The sequence below is a fragment of the Clupea harengus genome, chromosome 17 (genome assembly GCF_900700415.2).
Source record: "Clupea harengus chromosome 17, Ch_v2.0.2, whole genome shotgun sequence".
NCBI lineage: Eukaryota > Metazoa > Chordata > Actinopteri > Clupeiformes > Clupeidae > Clupea > Clupea harengus.
In genome coordinates this window covers 2,691,858-2,709,385 of record NC_045168.1, presented here as the reverse complement: position 1 = coordinate 2,709,385, position 17,528 = coordinate 2,691,858, and the positions used below count along the sequence as shown (strand labels likewise).

Here is a 17,528-nt window from a genome sequence, read left to right as displayed (position 1 = left end):
ATAACATAGCCATACAGCACATTCAATTAGTAGGCAAATACTCTGCCCTGCATAGACACATTTTTTAAACTTGGCCTCATGTTATTTAGAAAATAGTTTTTTCTGGAACAGCAACGTGCATGACAAAAGTAAGGCAAAAAGCTGTCGTTAACTTTTGAATAATTTTTTTCCATGGGGGCCATAAATGACCTGAATGTCTATGTGCACAGGCCATGGAATACATTACTGGAGATATTTACCTACCCCCAGAGGCTGTTAATTGCATCTGCCGTCAAACTGGCCCCGACTTGGAGAAACACCACACACGTGTGAGTCCCCTTCCCGTTGATTTGTAAGTAGCAGCAGCGCCGGTGTTTAACGCCACCGGATCCTTCCAGCATCCCCTGGCCTCCAGAGATAGAGTGTCCCAGTGGGCTTTAGGCTCAGTGATACATGCAGTCACCGCCTCCCTTGTTCAAAGGACGCCGCAGTTTATTGTTTTTCCATCACCTGATACCCAGTTTATAATAGAGTATGTTGCCATGGATGCCCGACACCCACATTCCGTAGCGTGCGACCCCGGTCCATGGGCATATTGTAAAGGGTTTCATTCCATCAATGTTCAAGTGATCTGTGATGCAAACTGTAAGGTTGCTCATGTGTTCGCTAACTACATTGACTCTCCACACGACTCTTTCATTTTGGCAAATGCAGGTGTTCCTGCTGCCTTTTAGGCCATTGTGCATTTGGATAGGTAGCTGTTCCGAGACAATGCCTATCCGCTATTCCTATATCACTCCATACGTTATGCAAACCACTCAGCGGCAATGGCAATTCAATTTTCCTTTGCTAAGCACCAGGTCTTTGATTGAGTGACTATTTGGCCTGTTAAAAAATGTACCAGCTGGGCATCAAAGGAGGAACCAGTTAGCTGAACAGTTGTTTCTTTGGTAAGCATATTTTGATCAATTGTTTATTTTCAGTAAGGTAAATAAAACACAATCCATAAAATGTCATACACAGACAGGATTTTATTTAAATTAATTTCTTTTTGCAGTCTCAAAAATAATTTTATGTTAGGAATGGAACTCTGTCACAAGTACCTCCATCTCCTCACATCTCCGTTCGCAAGCAGAAACTTGTTTTCTCACAATTACTTAGCTCTGTGTGAACATTAATAAGGTATGGTCGAATCATTATGGTTGTCTGATGAATAATTACTTGATTGCCACACCCACTATTTACCCAATCCATTTATGCTTGATTGCACCCTGAAATCTGCAAATATAGCTATGTCCTCCATTTCTCACCGCACGTTTGCTGCCGCATGAAGCGCTCATTGCGCTTTCAAATTAGGGGGCTTTGATTACTAGGGCACATTCATTTGGTATTTTCAGAACATTCGCAAAGTCTTAAGCACCTTCGAAGGTGGATCAATGCCTCATTTGGGTGTGTCTGATCAAAAAAGCAGACTTGCATAGAAATCGTTCTGAGGAAGGCATTTTGCCACTACCTTCTTTGAAATGTAACCTGAACCTTGATTTTCAACGTCTGACAGGCACGTCTAATCTAATCTCCACAGTTTGACAGCATAACATTGACCTCTCAGTTACTTAATTGACTGATCATTTATCTTAACAAAATGTGTCACCAAATGGCTACGTAGACAATGTAACTACGCTCATAGACAATGAATAAAATAATTAATCATTAATAATACGTTTGTTTCATTTTCATGCTAACAAAGGCGAGATTCGAGATATTACCTGTGTTTCATGCAGTGCCGGATTAATACGAAGGGCCCTGGGGCTACACCTGTTCAAAGGGTCCCCTCAAAATGATCACACAATATTTTCAGGCCATCTAGGAAATGTACCAATTTGCACCCTGACAATCTCACCCTTAACACTGCACAACACATGCACACTCTGCTATAACAGCATTTCACCAATGACAACTCAGCTACACCAGTTGTGAGAAACTAGATGAGGTGATACTAATTAGAATGTCAAAAACGTAACACTCAGTAATCCTAGTAATAGGTAGGTATGATTCATTACTAAACTGTTTTGTTTGAACAATTGAAACGTCTTTGTCTGCTTTGTCTGAGGTTCTTATTTTTTAATGGGTATTTTTGGACCTTCATGTGATGATTTCTGAGTGTTTGTGTCTGTGTCTGCTCTCTGTGTTGTGCTGTGTTTTTGTTCATTAATTTGCAACTCAGCCAACTTTTCTTTGTTTACTCTGTTGTACTATAGCGCTGTTTTACTTCTACTACTATAACTGAAAAAGAAAACAAAACGAGCTTGTGACAGAAAGGCGTGGAGGAGAGAAGAACACATGGCTGAGAGAGTGAAGGATGCCCGTAGGAAAAAGATACAGCTGCCTATCGAGCTCCATGAACTAATCAAGTACTGAGACCGACTAACTACTGACGGTCAGTGCAAACCCCACAGACAAGTAGAGCCAGGCCAGTTAGCATGACACAAGCATGTCATCATACAAATGTGAGAATCATGACAATTTCAAGTGTTTACAAAAGCACCTCATGAAAACGAAACTCTTTGAATCTCTGTGACCCTAAAGGGGATCTCAGTGTAGTTATAGAGTGGGGGCATTTTATTGTTGAAAGTAATGGAGGCCTTGTCGGGGGTGAGTTGAGTTGGACAAGTCATCTGTGTGTGTGTGTTATGAGGTGTGTGAGAGGAGGGTGGTGTGGCCTAAATTCCCTCTTGTCTCGGCTATCTCTGCCTCCACAGTGACTTGCAGAAAATACGGAGGAAGATTATGGAACCAGACGAAATAGCGCCGGCCATTTAAAAAACGCCTCCACAGGCACTCGCTCTCATTGAGTACATTATTTCAGGGATGGTGGAGGACAGAAAGTCGCAGAGAGAGAAAGGGAAAGAGACACAGAGAAAGACAGAGAGAGAGAGAGAGGAAGAAAGAGAGAGAGAAGAAAGGATTGTGATCTAATTTCCCAGCATTTAGCCTGAAACAAAGTTGAGCGCATAGTGCTTCCTGGATCAATAACCGCTCCTGTGCAATGGCTTCGACCTCCATGTGTACTACCACCTTGATTTCCAGGCCCCGCAGAGCAAAGGGCTGTGGGCTGTGGGCTCAGCAAAAAGGAAAAAACAAACAAAATTCCCTTTTTTTCCTGTCAGTCAGGGCCACAGGATGCCACTTCTTTACGACAGAAAACTTTTTGGATTAAACTCTTCACCGACTTCAGACTCCATCTCGGCGCTCGTTCATATCCACTTTGGATGGTGCGGTGATGATGAAAGCTGAGGCTTTTCTTGACACAGCACTTGAAGCCTGGGAGATGTGTCACAGAATTGAACAGAGAGGACCCTATAGTACGTTTACTCTTCCCCCAGATAAAGGGGAAAATGCTCCACTTTGATAAAGCTCCACTGACTCAGAGGAGCTGCGTGACCTTGACCTATCCAGTCACATACAATTCTAAATAATATTAAGACTTCACAGTCTGAACCATTTGTTTATTCTACGAAGGTCTGCTGTCGTCTATGTTTTGTCCTGTACTTTGTTTCTTTCTTCTTGTGACCTAAGGTAAAAGATACAGATATAAAAGACAAATGCTTTGAGCTTCCCTCAATGCGCCCATAGCCTATGCTATGATAACATTTTACATATTACCTGCGTTTCTACTTTTTGCAACAGATGTAAGTAATTCAATAAGTATTTTGATATTTCATTACATCATAGGTAAATTATATGTTATATGACTCAATAACACAGCATTGTTCCTTGTTGCCATGCTGGACAGAGGGAACTATTTCTGTTCAGATAAACACCTCATTACCCACCCACACATAATATAAACACACACACACACACACACACACACACACACACACACACACTTACATTTATGATGTTAACCTGTCCCAACATGTTTACTCATGTTTAGAATCGCATATGATGTAACCTGATCTTCTCCTGCCGACTCTGATTTCCTCTGTTTCCTTGGCACACGACTCTTTGAAACAGACACATATTACCTGTGACACAGAAGTAGGAGAGAGAGGCTCGGTTCTCTCATCTGTGTGTGACCAGTATGGCTGCAGTGGCGCTCCTAAGTGTGAAGCATGTGAGAGAGGCATCTGTTACTCATCTGTGTGTGACCAGTATGGCTGCAGTGGTGCTCCTGAGTGGGAAGGAGGATGGCGACGCTGCTGGGGAGCTGTCAGTACACCCCTATCATCCCCCACCCTGACTAGATAAGCTGCTGTGCTCCTCAGCCCATTTTCATCCATCATAGTAACCGTCAGAGGCATTTAACCTTGAGCTAATAGCTAGAAGATAACACACTGAATGGACCTACTTTGGACCTATGGTCTCACTTTTCCTGAGCTCCAATGGACTGTGCACTAGACGTGCGGGGGGACGACTACTTCCTGTATCCTGGGACATCATTCTGCTTCAGAGGAGTACAAAACAGATAGGAACAGGAAGGAACTGGGAGTACAGGGAGACCTATGGTGAAATGGAGGTCAACGATGAAAATATCTCAGCAATGTACAAACTGCACAGTGCATTTAATATACTTATTTTAGTGATACATCTATTCATTTATAATCAATATTCTGTTCATTTAAATTATCAATAAATAATTATGATCAGCAAACTTTGCAAACTTGGTTTATCTTTTTGTTCATATGATTCATTTTAATCTTAACCTTTGTTATTTCTCATCTTCCCCAGATCCAGTTAGTTTTAGGGAAGAAATCTGTTGCCGTTTTATTTTCCTTCACCATGGTTCTTTAAACAAGCAACAACCACAAATATCTAACAAAAGATACAACCAATACTCAAAACAAAGGCTATTAGATACACACAAAAGCTTACACACATGTAGCTCATGGACATTCAGTCCCGGCCTCAAGTCCCCATTTGTTACGCCCCACCCATGGAACTCCATGGGATTTATTAACATAAAGACATACAAAGCAACCCAAGACGCTAAATCAAGACTATAAAAGACACAATGTCAAAACATAACAGCAGCACAAAATCCCAGGCTGAGAGGCAGCAAGACCAGATAGAAGCCTCTCCCTTCTGATGCTGCCACAGGAGCTTTTAAGCACTTCATTCCCAGGCCAGGTGCTCTTAAGTGTGTGTGTGTGTGTGTGTGTGTGTGTGTGTGTGTGTGTGTGTGTGTGTGTGTGTGTGTGTGTGTGTGTGTGTGTGTGTGTGTGTGTGTTCATTCCCAGGCCAGGTGCTCCTCAGTGATGACTGATCAAGTAGTACCTGTGCAGAGCTACAGAGAAGACGGGAGAGGAAAGGGGACACACAGCGCAGGGGACACATACAGCCGTGACACATTAAAGGTTGTGAGGATGTGGATATTCAAAAGAATGGCAAGGTCAGTGTATTTAAATCACGCCTTTCATATAAAAAGGAAATTTAACGTGTTTTATATTTGAAAGAGTAAGAAATAAATCATGAAAGAAAACTGTAAACGCAGGAAATGGAAGTAGAGGAGAAAGTAATAGAGAAAGTGCACAAAAAGTCTAATGCATAAAAAGTTAAAGTCTACTTGCACAGACAGAAAAACAACCCTTGAGTAAAGCCTCAAGCTGGTTCATAGACATCCATGAGAACATTAATTCACAAAACAGCAGACTTGCTCATGTCGGGGTCTGCTGTGTTCATGTCTGGGGTCAGAGTGAGCCTGGATAAGGCATGGAGGTTGGCCTGGGAAAAAATCGAACCAAAGCTGCCAATTAGGGTCATACCACTGATGTATTTAATTATGTGCAACATGATGATCTCATTAACATGCCATCTCATAAACATTCCATCTTACTTCCATCATTGTTCCTCTTTCATCATCTTTTGTCTTCTTCTTCTTCTTCTTCTTCTTCTTCTTCTTCTTCTTCTACTACTTCTTCTACTGAGAGCAGAGAGAACATTGGTTGGCCGAGTGCCATTTGGACTGTGGTCTCTGCTGATGGAGAGGGCAAAATCGATTTTTTTATTTTTTTTTCACAATGTGCTCACTGTTTTCAGAGTTCTCCTTTTCACAAATCATTTCTCCAGGCATAAACGGATGAACAAGCGGGCCTCAGCGTTTCGGATAATGTATTATCACTTCATGAAAGGCGTGTGCTAGGCTGCACAATAATGGACAGAAATATTATTACCTGCTCTCTCTCTGTCCCCATCAGACACCGATTAATAATTAATGCACGTTAATTAATGTCTGCATTATCATCGTGGCCATGCCACTGCACACTACAATAGCCCAATGGCTTGATGTTGGGTGGAGAGAAAGCCCTTCTGTCAGGTTGGTGATAATTACCTTGCATTAGTCAGAGTTGGAGACAAAGGCCATTGTTTTTCCATGCAATGATTTTCTGTGACATTTGACTATGAAATTACTCTGGTGTCCTTCATTTTTACTCACACGAAGTGCAATTTGTAGGCTCGTGTAGGGCTTGTGTTAGTATTGTGTGAAAATGTGGACATGTATTTATTTTGCTCTGCTTTTACCAGCTCTGTTTTACCATGGCAGTATTTTTGGTCATTGTGACGGGTGACGTGTTCTGGCTAAAAGGAATCTTTTTTTTTTTTAAGATCATCCTCTCAAGTCCATCGTCTGTTCTGGTCATGGTGGCTCAGACTATGAAAGAAATTTAAAAGAAGGAAAGAAGAAGGAAAGAAATAAGGGAAAGGAAATATCTGCCCTTGAAAAAGCTTTCATAGCTGATGCATTGTCAGTAGTCTCTACACGCATTCCTAAAAAAAAAAGAAGTGAATAAGAAGTAAAACACTAGTCCTCCGGTGGTCGGTGAAGATCCTCTCCCTACTTTGGGTCCTACCCCTACTCCACCGCCCCCCTCCCCCACCAACCCCTCCACAGCCCATCACATACTTTACAGAAGCAGCCTGGGATGGAGAAAGATTATGGTCCTATGAGTCACTTCAGTCTTTCATCCAGACCATGTCAGTGGGTATGGCAGGGATTCAAATACCTTGAGTATGGCGGGAAGGGACAGCTGTTAGGAGAGGAGGAGAGGAGAAGGCTGAGAGGAAAGGAGGAGGGAAGGAGAGGAGAGGAAGAGCAGGCGGAGAGGAGAGGAGGAGAGCACTCTCGAACAACAGGATGAAGATGACAGGGTGGAGGAAGGAGTGGGCAGAGGATGAAGAGGCACTGTTGGCGTGGCAACAGCAAGGCTGGAGAGTGGATGTTAGTTGTGTGTTTAACACACTCCCTGTTTTCAAATGACAGGTAACATAGAGGCGCAGTCACTTGCATGCGAGTACTCACACACACACACACACACACACACACACACACACACACACACACACACACACACAGACACACACAGACACACACACACACACACACACACACACACACACACACACACACACACACACACACCGACACACACACACAGCTCTCCCAGTGACAAGTAACACAGAATCAGTCACGAACACGCAAGCAAGTGTGTTTTGAAATGACAGGTAACCTAGAGGCGCAGTCACTTGCATGCGAGCACTCACACACAAACATTCACACACACACACACACACACACACACACACACACACACACACACACACACACACACACACACACATACACCTGTCCTTCCCAGTGGCAGGTAACAGAATCAGTCACGCACATGAAAACAAGCATACACACAAAAAACACTCTCCACAAACACACACGCACACACACACACACACACACACACACACACACACACACACACACACTCTCACACACACACACGCACACACACACACACACACAGTGTCCCTGCTTGATCAGTCACAGTGCATTCTTCATTGCTTAGCACGTTTGCCATACCTCTTCAACAAATCCAATTAATCAGTCATTTGCATAAGCCATTATGGTTGTCAGCGCAGCAGAGATCATACATCCGGGGGAATCTGAATCTGTCAGTGGAAGTGTTTTAGAGGTAAACAATTTGTTTGGCTTTTTGTCTGGCTAACGAGGATTGAGTGGGTCTGCTACATCTTTGCACAATGAGCCTCATGCTTGCTGAGCCTGGATTTTCCTCATTGTCGATTCAATGCTTTTGTACAAAAGACTAAAATGAATGTGTTGTATGTGTATACGAGCGTGTGTGTGTGAGTGTGTGTGTGTCTGTGTGTGTCTGTGTGTGTCTGTTGGGCGTGTAAGTGTGTATATGTGTGTGTTTTCTTAAATATATATCCAGTCCCATTTTAACACTGACAGACAGAAGTGATCTCTCTGCAGGTCTATATCTCATTTGTTAGAGAAGCCACTAGGGTGCGTGTATTGTCTGGGGGTTTGGGAGTGATGTCCCCAAAACCATGGGTCCTTTGTGTGGCAAAGTCACCCCGCTGCTGGTGTCGCCTTATTTCCCATCTTACGTCCCCAACGCAGCTCTATTTTTGGACTCCATTTCCTCCGTGTGGAGGTATCAATGGGAAAATAGGTTACCTCATTGGGAATGTGGCAGTTTGTGCGTTCGTCTTAGATTCAAGGCAAGGTGGAGGCAAATAGCATCTCTCTGACCTTCTGCATTAACACAGCCACTCATTAGGCTTGTGTAGTGCATGTGTTTGTCATTGAGACTCGTGATCTATTCAACACAATTTCAGAGAAAAACAACACCTACACATGAACCTTGAATAGAGGTGATTACATTTAAGGCATCAAAATTGGTTGTTATGATCTTCATTAAAAAAAAATGCATCTCCAGACGGATAATAGAGCTTTTATTTTAAAACCTCTAATCACATCATTGAGATTAAGCCAATCAAAATCAGTAGCCCAAACCTCTGGAGGTTTCTTGGACCAGTAGGCCTGTCCACTGAGGGAACATGAGGTATGCAGGAGCGCACACAGTGACTCACTTCTGTCTGTACTGCTGTACATCCAGCTCTCAGGGGCAGTGTGTTTTACTCAGAGCAGAGTGGAAAACTACTGACAAACCCCAGGATGCTGAGTGAACACTCGCCTACGCTTACGTAAAACTGGCACGAGGAGTCGTCCAGGAACCGGTCGTGCAGTTTAATGAAGGCTTGTGACCAGCTTGGCTCCTGAAGAGGTAACTACAGTAAACTTCTGAGAGAAATGAAAGACATCAACAAATCGTTTAACACATGGCCACGTTTGATGAACGACTACAATATATGCTGATGTGATCATTTACCCGATGAGATAATTCTGGCGGAAAAGTTTAATTCGTCACAAACATACAAACTAGATGGAGGCCTTACGGAGAGGTAGGTTTGCAGAACTGAATGGTTCACAGTAAAGCCCCCCAGACAGGATAAGCTTGATGTCTGTGTTTTTAAGACTCACACACACACACACACACACACACACACATACACACACACACACACACACACTCACTGCTTTGCTTCAAGTTGGTACATTTTCTATTATTACCTGGGAAACGGTGATGGGAATAGATATTTTCAGGGCAGACAGTGTGGTGTGTGTGTGTGTGTGTGTGTGTGTGTGTGTGTGTGTGTGTGTGTGTGTGTGTGTGTGCGTGTGCGTGTGCGCGTGCGCGTGCGTGCGCGTGTGTGTCAGGCATGGTTGGGAGGCTGCCGCCGAAGGGCTGAACTCCAAGAGTTCCTCAAGCCACAGAAGTCTGACGGTTAGGTTAGGCAGGCAAGAGGAAATAAAGGGGGAATAAAGGCTGAAAACGGTACCAGCTCTGGCCAGTTGCCCAGTCACACGTGCTATTGCCTGTCCACATAAACTCAGCATCCAACTTGTTGAGACTGAAGTCCCTTTGACCTTTGTCGGACTCAAAACGAGATGTTCTCATTAAGTTTTAGACTCGCCTTAAATTGAACCCTCTCACCCAAAGTTATCTTGGGAAATCTCTGCCCTTATCCTGGGGACTACATCAGAAAACAATAATTTGTCACTCTTCTGTAATTCCATTGAGTCCCCTGTGAATCATATGCATTCATGTGTGCTTTGCGATAAGTCATAGACAGACATTTACAGTTTTGTTTTTTTCCTTTGTAACTCTTGTGTTTAATTAACAGTGTTGCACGCACATGTTTGAAGCTGCGGTAGACAGCAGTGAGGACTGAGGAGTGAGGAGTGTTTATGACACAGCTGTGATACATCTAGGCCCAGCACTTGGTGCCGAACCAGATGCGTATCAACTCTTTGAACGATATAATGCATAACACCTTTGAAACAAATTCGTCATGCATGTTGGTCTATCAAGAAAACTGTGAGAGAGAAAGAGAAGTACTATATTTAGTATTTTGTCGCTGAGATGGCCAATGTTTCTGAAGCCCTAACAGAGTGTCTGATATGCACTTAGATGTTTTTTGTGAGTATTGTCTGTTAAAGATTTTCAACTAGGGAGTGACATCCATCAGACATGGGTAAATGTTCAAACAGCCTTGATTGTCAAAAAAATGTATTTGCACCATATGACCTTTTCCCTCCTATGCCTGGTTCAACAAGCTACTTCTACATCACCAATGAGTAGTCAGCAAAACTGCGTTCAGCCCAACTTCATGTCAACTATCCTTAAGTATAACGCACTTACTACTTAATTTATAAATACAATATAATGTTTATATGTGTACTTGTTAGTACAAGATTCTGGTGGGATAAAGAACAGGTTTGGGGTTATCACTAATCGCATGTAATAAAGTTGTAGCAACGGGAAGGGTCAATGCTTCTCTTTGGCATTCATTACGTTTATCTGGACGGAGGACTACTGATGCAGAATGAGGGAAAGGCTCTGGGTCTTATACGCAGGCACAGTTTACAGGGCAAAGGTGGACACAGACATCAATACATGAAACTGCACGAGGCATCACACATAACACACAGACTCTTAATCGCTAACAGAAGATACACACTGACCTTAGCATAAGAGGGGAACATGAATACACTCTTAATTGGAACATTAAACCCTGCAGCTACCACACACACAGAATCTTGAGTGAACTCGCCATACTTGGATCACAAGTACAGAGCACATGGTCAGTGTATAGTATTATCCCTCACTTGAGCAACTACACTGTGGTGAGGACCACAGTGTAACCATGTGTTACTTGAAACTTAAATCCAAATACATGAGCTCCACGATGCCTGAACTAAGAACTGAATCTAATGACTGTCATTACCCTCTGCATAGATCTTTCTGGTTCATTTACAGCCGTCCCATCAGGAGAATCTATCATAGAAACAACACCACAGGCTTGAGCCTGTGAGGGTGATTTGATTAATTTAGATTACTGCTGCACGTCTTTACACAGCCTGCAAAGGCACCTTGAACCCTTTTAATTAGGGAACTGTAATTTAACACTTAATCCATCCTTAATGTTTGGGATCCATTACAGGCTCCACTACTACACCCACGCAGGGCTGGCAGTGCTGCTGGTCACGGGAGCCATGAGAGAGAAAATAGACTCACCAGACGAAGTACGAGCTCTCACAAGAACAGTATGCTAATGTAAATGCATCTGTATGTATGCATATTGTAGAGTAGGAAGCAGGAAGCAGACTCTTTGTTGACGTCTTGCCGTTTATCCGCCAACAAGTCATTCAGTCAGACTGATACAATAGGGTTGAATCACTAAGGGGGTTGTATCTTTACATGACACACTAGCTAAGGGTGGCCAAATATACAACCATTCATGAAATTACACATATCACAATCTAACTAATACACACACACACACACACGTGGAAACACACAATCAGCTTGCATCAGCCCCCACCTGACTGGTCACTGGTCTCCACCCATTCCTGGTGCTTGGATGGTTGCTGACGCTGGGAGTGCTCCACGGGGTCCACACCTGGTACTGCCACAGCGGAGCATCAGCGCACCAGGTCAGCTGCGCTGACAATGCCGGCGCTGCTCCTCCTCACTCAGCCGCCGAGATGGAGTGAAGGCAGCCAGCCCGGTGTCAGTTCTGGCAGCGATCTCAGTGATGGTAGCTGTGGCAATGGTGTGAAGATCTCTCCAGAGCAGACATCACTGATCACTGATAGGCTCTGTCTCAGCTGAACGTGGTGGTGCGAGGATGATCTCGGTGGCAGCCATGGCATGGAGGCTTCTCTGGAGAGGCCAGCATCGATGCAGTGAGCTCTGGACCCGGCTGTCGCAGCGTGGCAGGCACCCTGGGCTGTTGGGTGGCATGGGGGCACTGCTGCGATGGGCTCTGTCTAAGCGGATGGTGGCGGTGTGAAGAGTCTACTGGACACCAGTCCCCCTCTGCCAGTGGCATGGAGAGCCACGTCTCCAGTGCCCACAATTAGCTTAGCTCCGGACACATCCACGGCAGCTCCCCTCTTGGCTCCCCAGGGTCTAATGATGCATGGGTCCTGGATGCTGGCCAGCCAAAACAGATGGTGGACCACTTGGCTGGTCGACTGTCACCCGTAGCGACTTCTTGCCCTTTCATCAGGGCCTGCTCCCGATAATGGTGGCAATGCAGAGCTTAATGGCTGTCCAGCCCTGTGGTCTCGGTTCTTCGGCCCTGGGCAGCGTTTCAGGCGGACTGGACTGGAGAAATGGTGGACCCAGTCTCCACCAGGGCTCGGCAGAGGGTACCCCGCAGTCAACATGAAGTCTGTGCAGCTGTGGCTTGGTTCAGGGTTGCGATCCACTCACCCTGCCACTCTCCGGGGCCCCTGCTCCGGCCGCTTGGGAGTTGCAGCCGTGGTCTGACGGGCCGGCTTTTCCTCCTCCTCGCTCTACTCTTGGTCGGCTAGGCACACACAATGTTTCACGCCTGGGGAGCGTGAGGATGTGCTCCACCCACTGGGCCTCATCCAGGACTGCTGCCAGAGACCCGGGAGCGCTGAGGCCAATGAGCTCCCGCAGCCGCTTTGGCAGTGAGCCCCGGACGAAAGCCATGAGCGTGAGTTCTTCGCACTGACTGTCGTTGAAGGTGGGAGTGGTGAAGCCAATACCCGGCGAGCATACGGGCAGAGATCAGCAGCGCAAGAGTCCAGGTTCTCTCTCTCTCTCACTCCAGTGGCCAGCGGCTAGCTTGTCACGCATGCCCTGTCAATGGCTGGCCAGGTTTCCAACTCTACCGTCTGCAGGTTGAAGCACCTTGCCCACCAAGGCCAGCGCGACCTGGACCCCTGTCTCCTCAGATGACCAGGCGTTTAAGCTCGCTGCCAGCTGCACTTTTATCAGGTAGGTCTCATTGGGCCCATTCCACTGTAGCGAGGCAGCTTCATGGTCCTCTGGTGCGGTGCCACTGTTGGCAGGATGGTGGCACCTGGCTGGCTGGCTGGCTGGCTGGCAGTCAGAGCCGGAGTAGGTACTAGAGCTTCCTGCGCAGATGCGTTGTCCTGCCCTGGCACCAGTGGGGTCCATGGATCCTTGCACGGTGCTCGACGATTCACTCCACATTCGTCAGTCCTTCCTGCTGAGTTTGGGCTGGGCACACAGCCAGGTCTAGCTTCCTGAATAATGCCCTTCGGTCATGCCCCAACCGCTGCACCCCGCAGAAAAGATCTTTGGTGTCCCAGACCATGGTTCATTCTCCCATCCCACCTCTGACACCAGTAGGAAGCAGGAAGTTCTTTGTCGCCGGCAACTTACTGGTTCTTCACCAGCACAACTTTCAGTCAGACTGGTACAGAAGGGTAGAATTGCTAGGGGGGGGGGTTTCTAATTTTTACAAAACACTAGCTAAATGTGGCCAAATATGCTACCAAATGGAATAGTACACAGACTCAAAAGGATAACAGAAATACATGACATTAACACAAGGAGGGAAACATGAATACACTGCAAAATGGAACATGGAACACAAAATCAAAAATGTACCATTCTAAAAGGCAAACAGAGCATTATGGCGTGAATACACACACACACGCATGAAATAGCACAATCCCCTTGCACACCACAATATGTATTTGTGTGACATCAAGATGTATGATACATTCTGCATGATTTCAGAGAGAAACACCTACATATATACTTTGAATGGAAATCTTTAAGTAGAAATTTTATAAGATTGAAAATGAGTTGTGTTCATGATCCTATTGAAACTACTAATTCCAAAGCTTTCATTTTAAAACCTTAAATCAGTCAAGAGAAATTAAACTAAATTAATCAAAATCCATAATTGAATTCTGTCTAATGTTTGGCATCCATCATTGTTATCCACACAGCTGTGTACACAGCAAAGACAGTGCTGCTGTTCAGAAGGGCCCAGAAAGTGCAAACACATCTACCACATCTTTACAACAAGAGTAAAAAAGTAGGAAATCGTAATGTGAAATGTAGAATGTAAAATGAAGTAAAAGAGGACTTTCCAAATGTTGCTTTGACTGGCAATCCCTTCACAACCTTCACTGTAATTTATCGTCATGAGTGTGGATGCCTCGGGCACTGGTGTCTATTCCTACTCACTGCTGGCTCCGCTTTATGTGATAAAAATGGGTTTTTATATCTGTCTACCAAGCCAATGCTTGAGTGGGCAGCCATTCTTTATCTGGAATGTTTTTGTGGGTCCCAGCATATATTGGTCACAGGTCAGATTTCATTGGAGGGCTTGTGCTGACTGTGGGGCTTATTGTAAGTGCAATCAGTACGATATATTTATTTGTTGCTGAATAATTTATAAGCGGAAATTTCTCTTCCTTGTCAAACTTGGCTGCTTTGGTCTCCTGTGTAAGCTCAAATGGTTCAGCCAAAGCTTGAGTGCTGGAAAAACAATCTCTGTTCAAAGTTTTAAAAGGCAAGTATGAAATTTGTCCAGCTTTGATCATGTGTGACAGTATGTCTTCCTGGACAAGAATTTCCATTATTTTCAAGTGATGCCTCCAACAGACTGGTAAGAATACCTGGATGATACCAGGATTCACTTTCGCAAGTCACCTTGAGCACACTAATTCCACTAAAGCTGAAACATGATTTGTTTCAATCAATCCATCATCCTCTATTATGTTGAAATATTGTCTTCCATGGGTTATGCTGGAAGACGTCCCTTTTTACACACTCACTGATTCCTCAGAGTATTAAACCTAAAAACACATCTAAATTCATAATGCCTAACGCATCATTTTAGTACAGTCCATTTCTTTTTCATTCTCATTATTCTGCTCAAAGCAACACAATGTGTTGTGGCACACAGAGGAGCCGAATTAGCATAATGAGAAAACATCCCCGTTAAGAGTTGGGCTTGTGGAGTTACACAGGTGCCAAACATCACATGACGTGTGTTCAGTACCCCTCACATTACTCACAATGCAAATTAGGGTCGTAATCTTCTAGCGATACGAGCAGCGCGGTGGCGTGTGTTTATGAACTCAGTCACCTCCGCCGGGGCTCGGGGATTTGATGCTCATTCGTTCGTGATAAACACCTCTCATTACCTCTTTGACCCGCTGAAAAACTGTCGCCATGAATCATCCATGTTGAGGGCCTCTCCGCACACCCAGTGCCCAGCGCCGGTGGATGTGTGAGCAGGGGACTGGTCTTCTGCACGCAGGCTTCTGCATAGTGACCCGTCCCTTGGATGTAAATATAAAGTGGGCTTTATGGTATGATTCCCACTCCATTCATTGCATGTATCAAAGCTGTTTCAAAGACGTATTTAATCAAAGCTGAAGTTGAATGTTTGAACTTCATTTTGGCTTTTAAATGAATTAAAGACTGCACCAAATAAACATCACAACAAAACATGTATGCAATAAATGCCCTAATGATGGAGAGCAAAGAAGCAAAGTCACACACAGTGTGGAAACAGGAAAATGATTATTCTCTCAAGCATGGCCACATTTGACTGAGTAAATCCAGTTGAGAGGTCTGTTTTTTCATGCGAATTCTTGACACTGTGAAATGAAAAAGTGTAGCACTGTCAGAGTATCCCGGTATTCTCAGCCTCTCCAGCTGGTTCATGCCATGAGATGTCAAATCAGGCAAAAAAAACTGACTGGAGGGAGAATGTACCCGTCCTGTGATTGTAAATGTTTTTCTCTCATTAAGACTCACTGACACTTGAAGATATCTTTCACTACCAGGCTACCAGTTGAAAGGTAAGATTTATTACAGAAAGGGTGCTGATGGTGGGGTGGGGGGTTTATTGTACAGAGTCTTGCAATAAATCACTGAACTGAGCCTGCCACAGTTTAATTTCTACCTGACACCGTTTTTATATCTGAAATAATATATTAAGTGTATGGCACTGAATTTACCAGTATCGCTAAACAATTTTTGTCTCTTTCTCAGATATTACTGAAGCTTTCAGTTTAGAGAATAGTATTCTCACCACAAATTATTTCTGTGGCAAAATATACCATACATTACAGTTTTAGAGAGTCTGGTTGCAAGGCACAGGTTTGTGTGTGTGCGTCCGTGCTAATATGCACATATACATGTGAATTCCTGGCACACACAAATACACAAGTAATCCTAAATGTACCATACATTACAGTTTTAGAGAGTCTGGTTGCAAGGCACCGGTTTGTTGGTGTGTGTGTGTGTGTGTTAATATGCACATACATATGTGAATTCCTGGCACATACAAATACATGAGCAATCCTAAACTAGTTTGCTGATGATCATAATCTCAAACTGCTCAACTGAGTCACATGTAGAGTCTGTGAACTGAGGGGGGTGAAGGTAGACCGTGACCTCTGACCCCTTTAAACATCTTCGTCTGAACAGGCCATCTCAGGTCAGCACCCCAAGGGTGTTTCTGTAGATGTGATTCAGCCCCATATGTCTTGCAGGTAACGTTTCTCCTCCCTCAGGGTGGCCATCATCTTCATGGCCCCCAGTTTGTCCACATCCGTCTCCGCCACGATAATGTCCATGAGAGCGTCGTTAACATCCTTCGCCATGTTTTTAGCATCTCTGAAGGCAGACAACGCACACACACACATTGGGACTTCAGGTGAGGCAGTGATAACACTAAAGTAGTAGATTTTTCAGCGAACAACAGGGATTTTTGGTTCAATACAGACGCCTTGGATAATCGATTGAGTGTATTTGAGTAGGGATTTTTACACTGGCCACGGTCACACTCTTTACACACATCAGCCTAAGATCTGTTAAGAGTCAGCAGTGCTTATACAAGGCAAAATCTGGAGCAAAAAATGACTTTGGGAGGGTTACCTACCTGACATACAAAAATAGAATCCTTCAAATGACAAGAGTAAATCTTTGAACAGAAAACAACATTGGGGACAGTGCTGTTGGCCTCATAATCATAGAGCTCATCGGTATAATTCCTCTATTGTTCCAGCTTGACTCACCCGCAGACATAGAAGTAGCCCTTATCCTTGAGCAGGATGTTGGCGACCTCTTTGGCATGAAGGAGCAGGTTGTGCTGGACGTATCTGGGGCTTGGCTGGGCTCGGGATGGGTCCCCTCGGAGACGTCTCTGGAGAAGCTGACTTTCAGGTAGGTCAGGGTGCCGTTCCCCACAAACCTCTCCAGCTCCTCCCTGAGGAGGGAACAACAAACAGCAGCCTATTGTTTTAGGAACAATGGAGAATGGAGAACTGAGGTTCAGTTCAAGTCAGGTCAAGTTTATCGCCACATCTCTAACAC

General features: G+C 44.6%; 1 protein-coding gene across 1 annotated transcript in view; it reads right to left on the bottom strand.

Moving 5' to 3' along the window:
- Nucleotides 1-15,978: 15,978 nt before the first annotated feature.
- The window catches only part of LOC116224467 (methionine synthase reductase-like), a 2,363-nt gene continuing 813 nt past the window's right edge, over nt 15,979-17,528 (bottom strand). Inside the window, exons 2-3 of the mRNA XM_031584400.1 lie at nt 17,231-17,479; nt 15,979-16,829 (exon numbers count right to left, since the gene is read on the bottom strand). Coding sequence (XP_031440260.1) covers nt 16,685-16,829; nt 17,231-17,479 — 394 coding nt within the window. The 3' untranslated portion in view covers nt 15,979-16,684. The remainder of the gene's footprint in view (nt 16,830-17,230; nt 17,480-17,528) is intronic.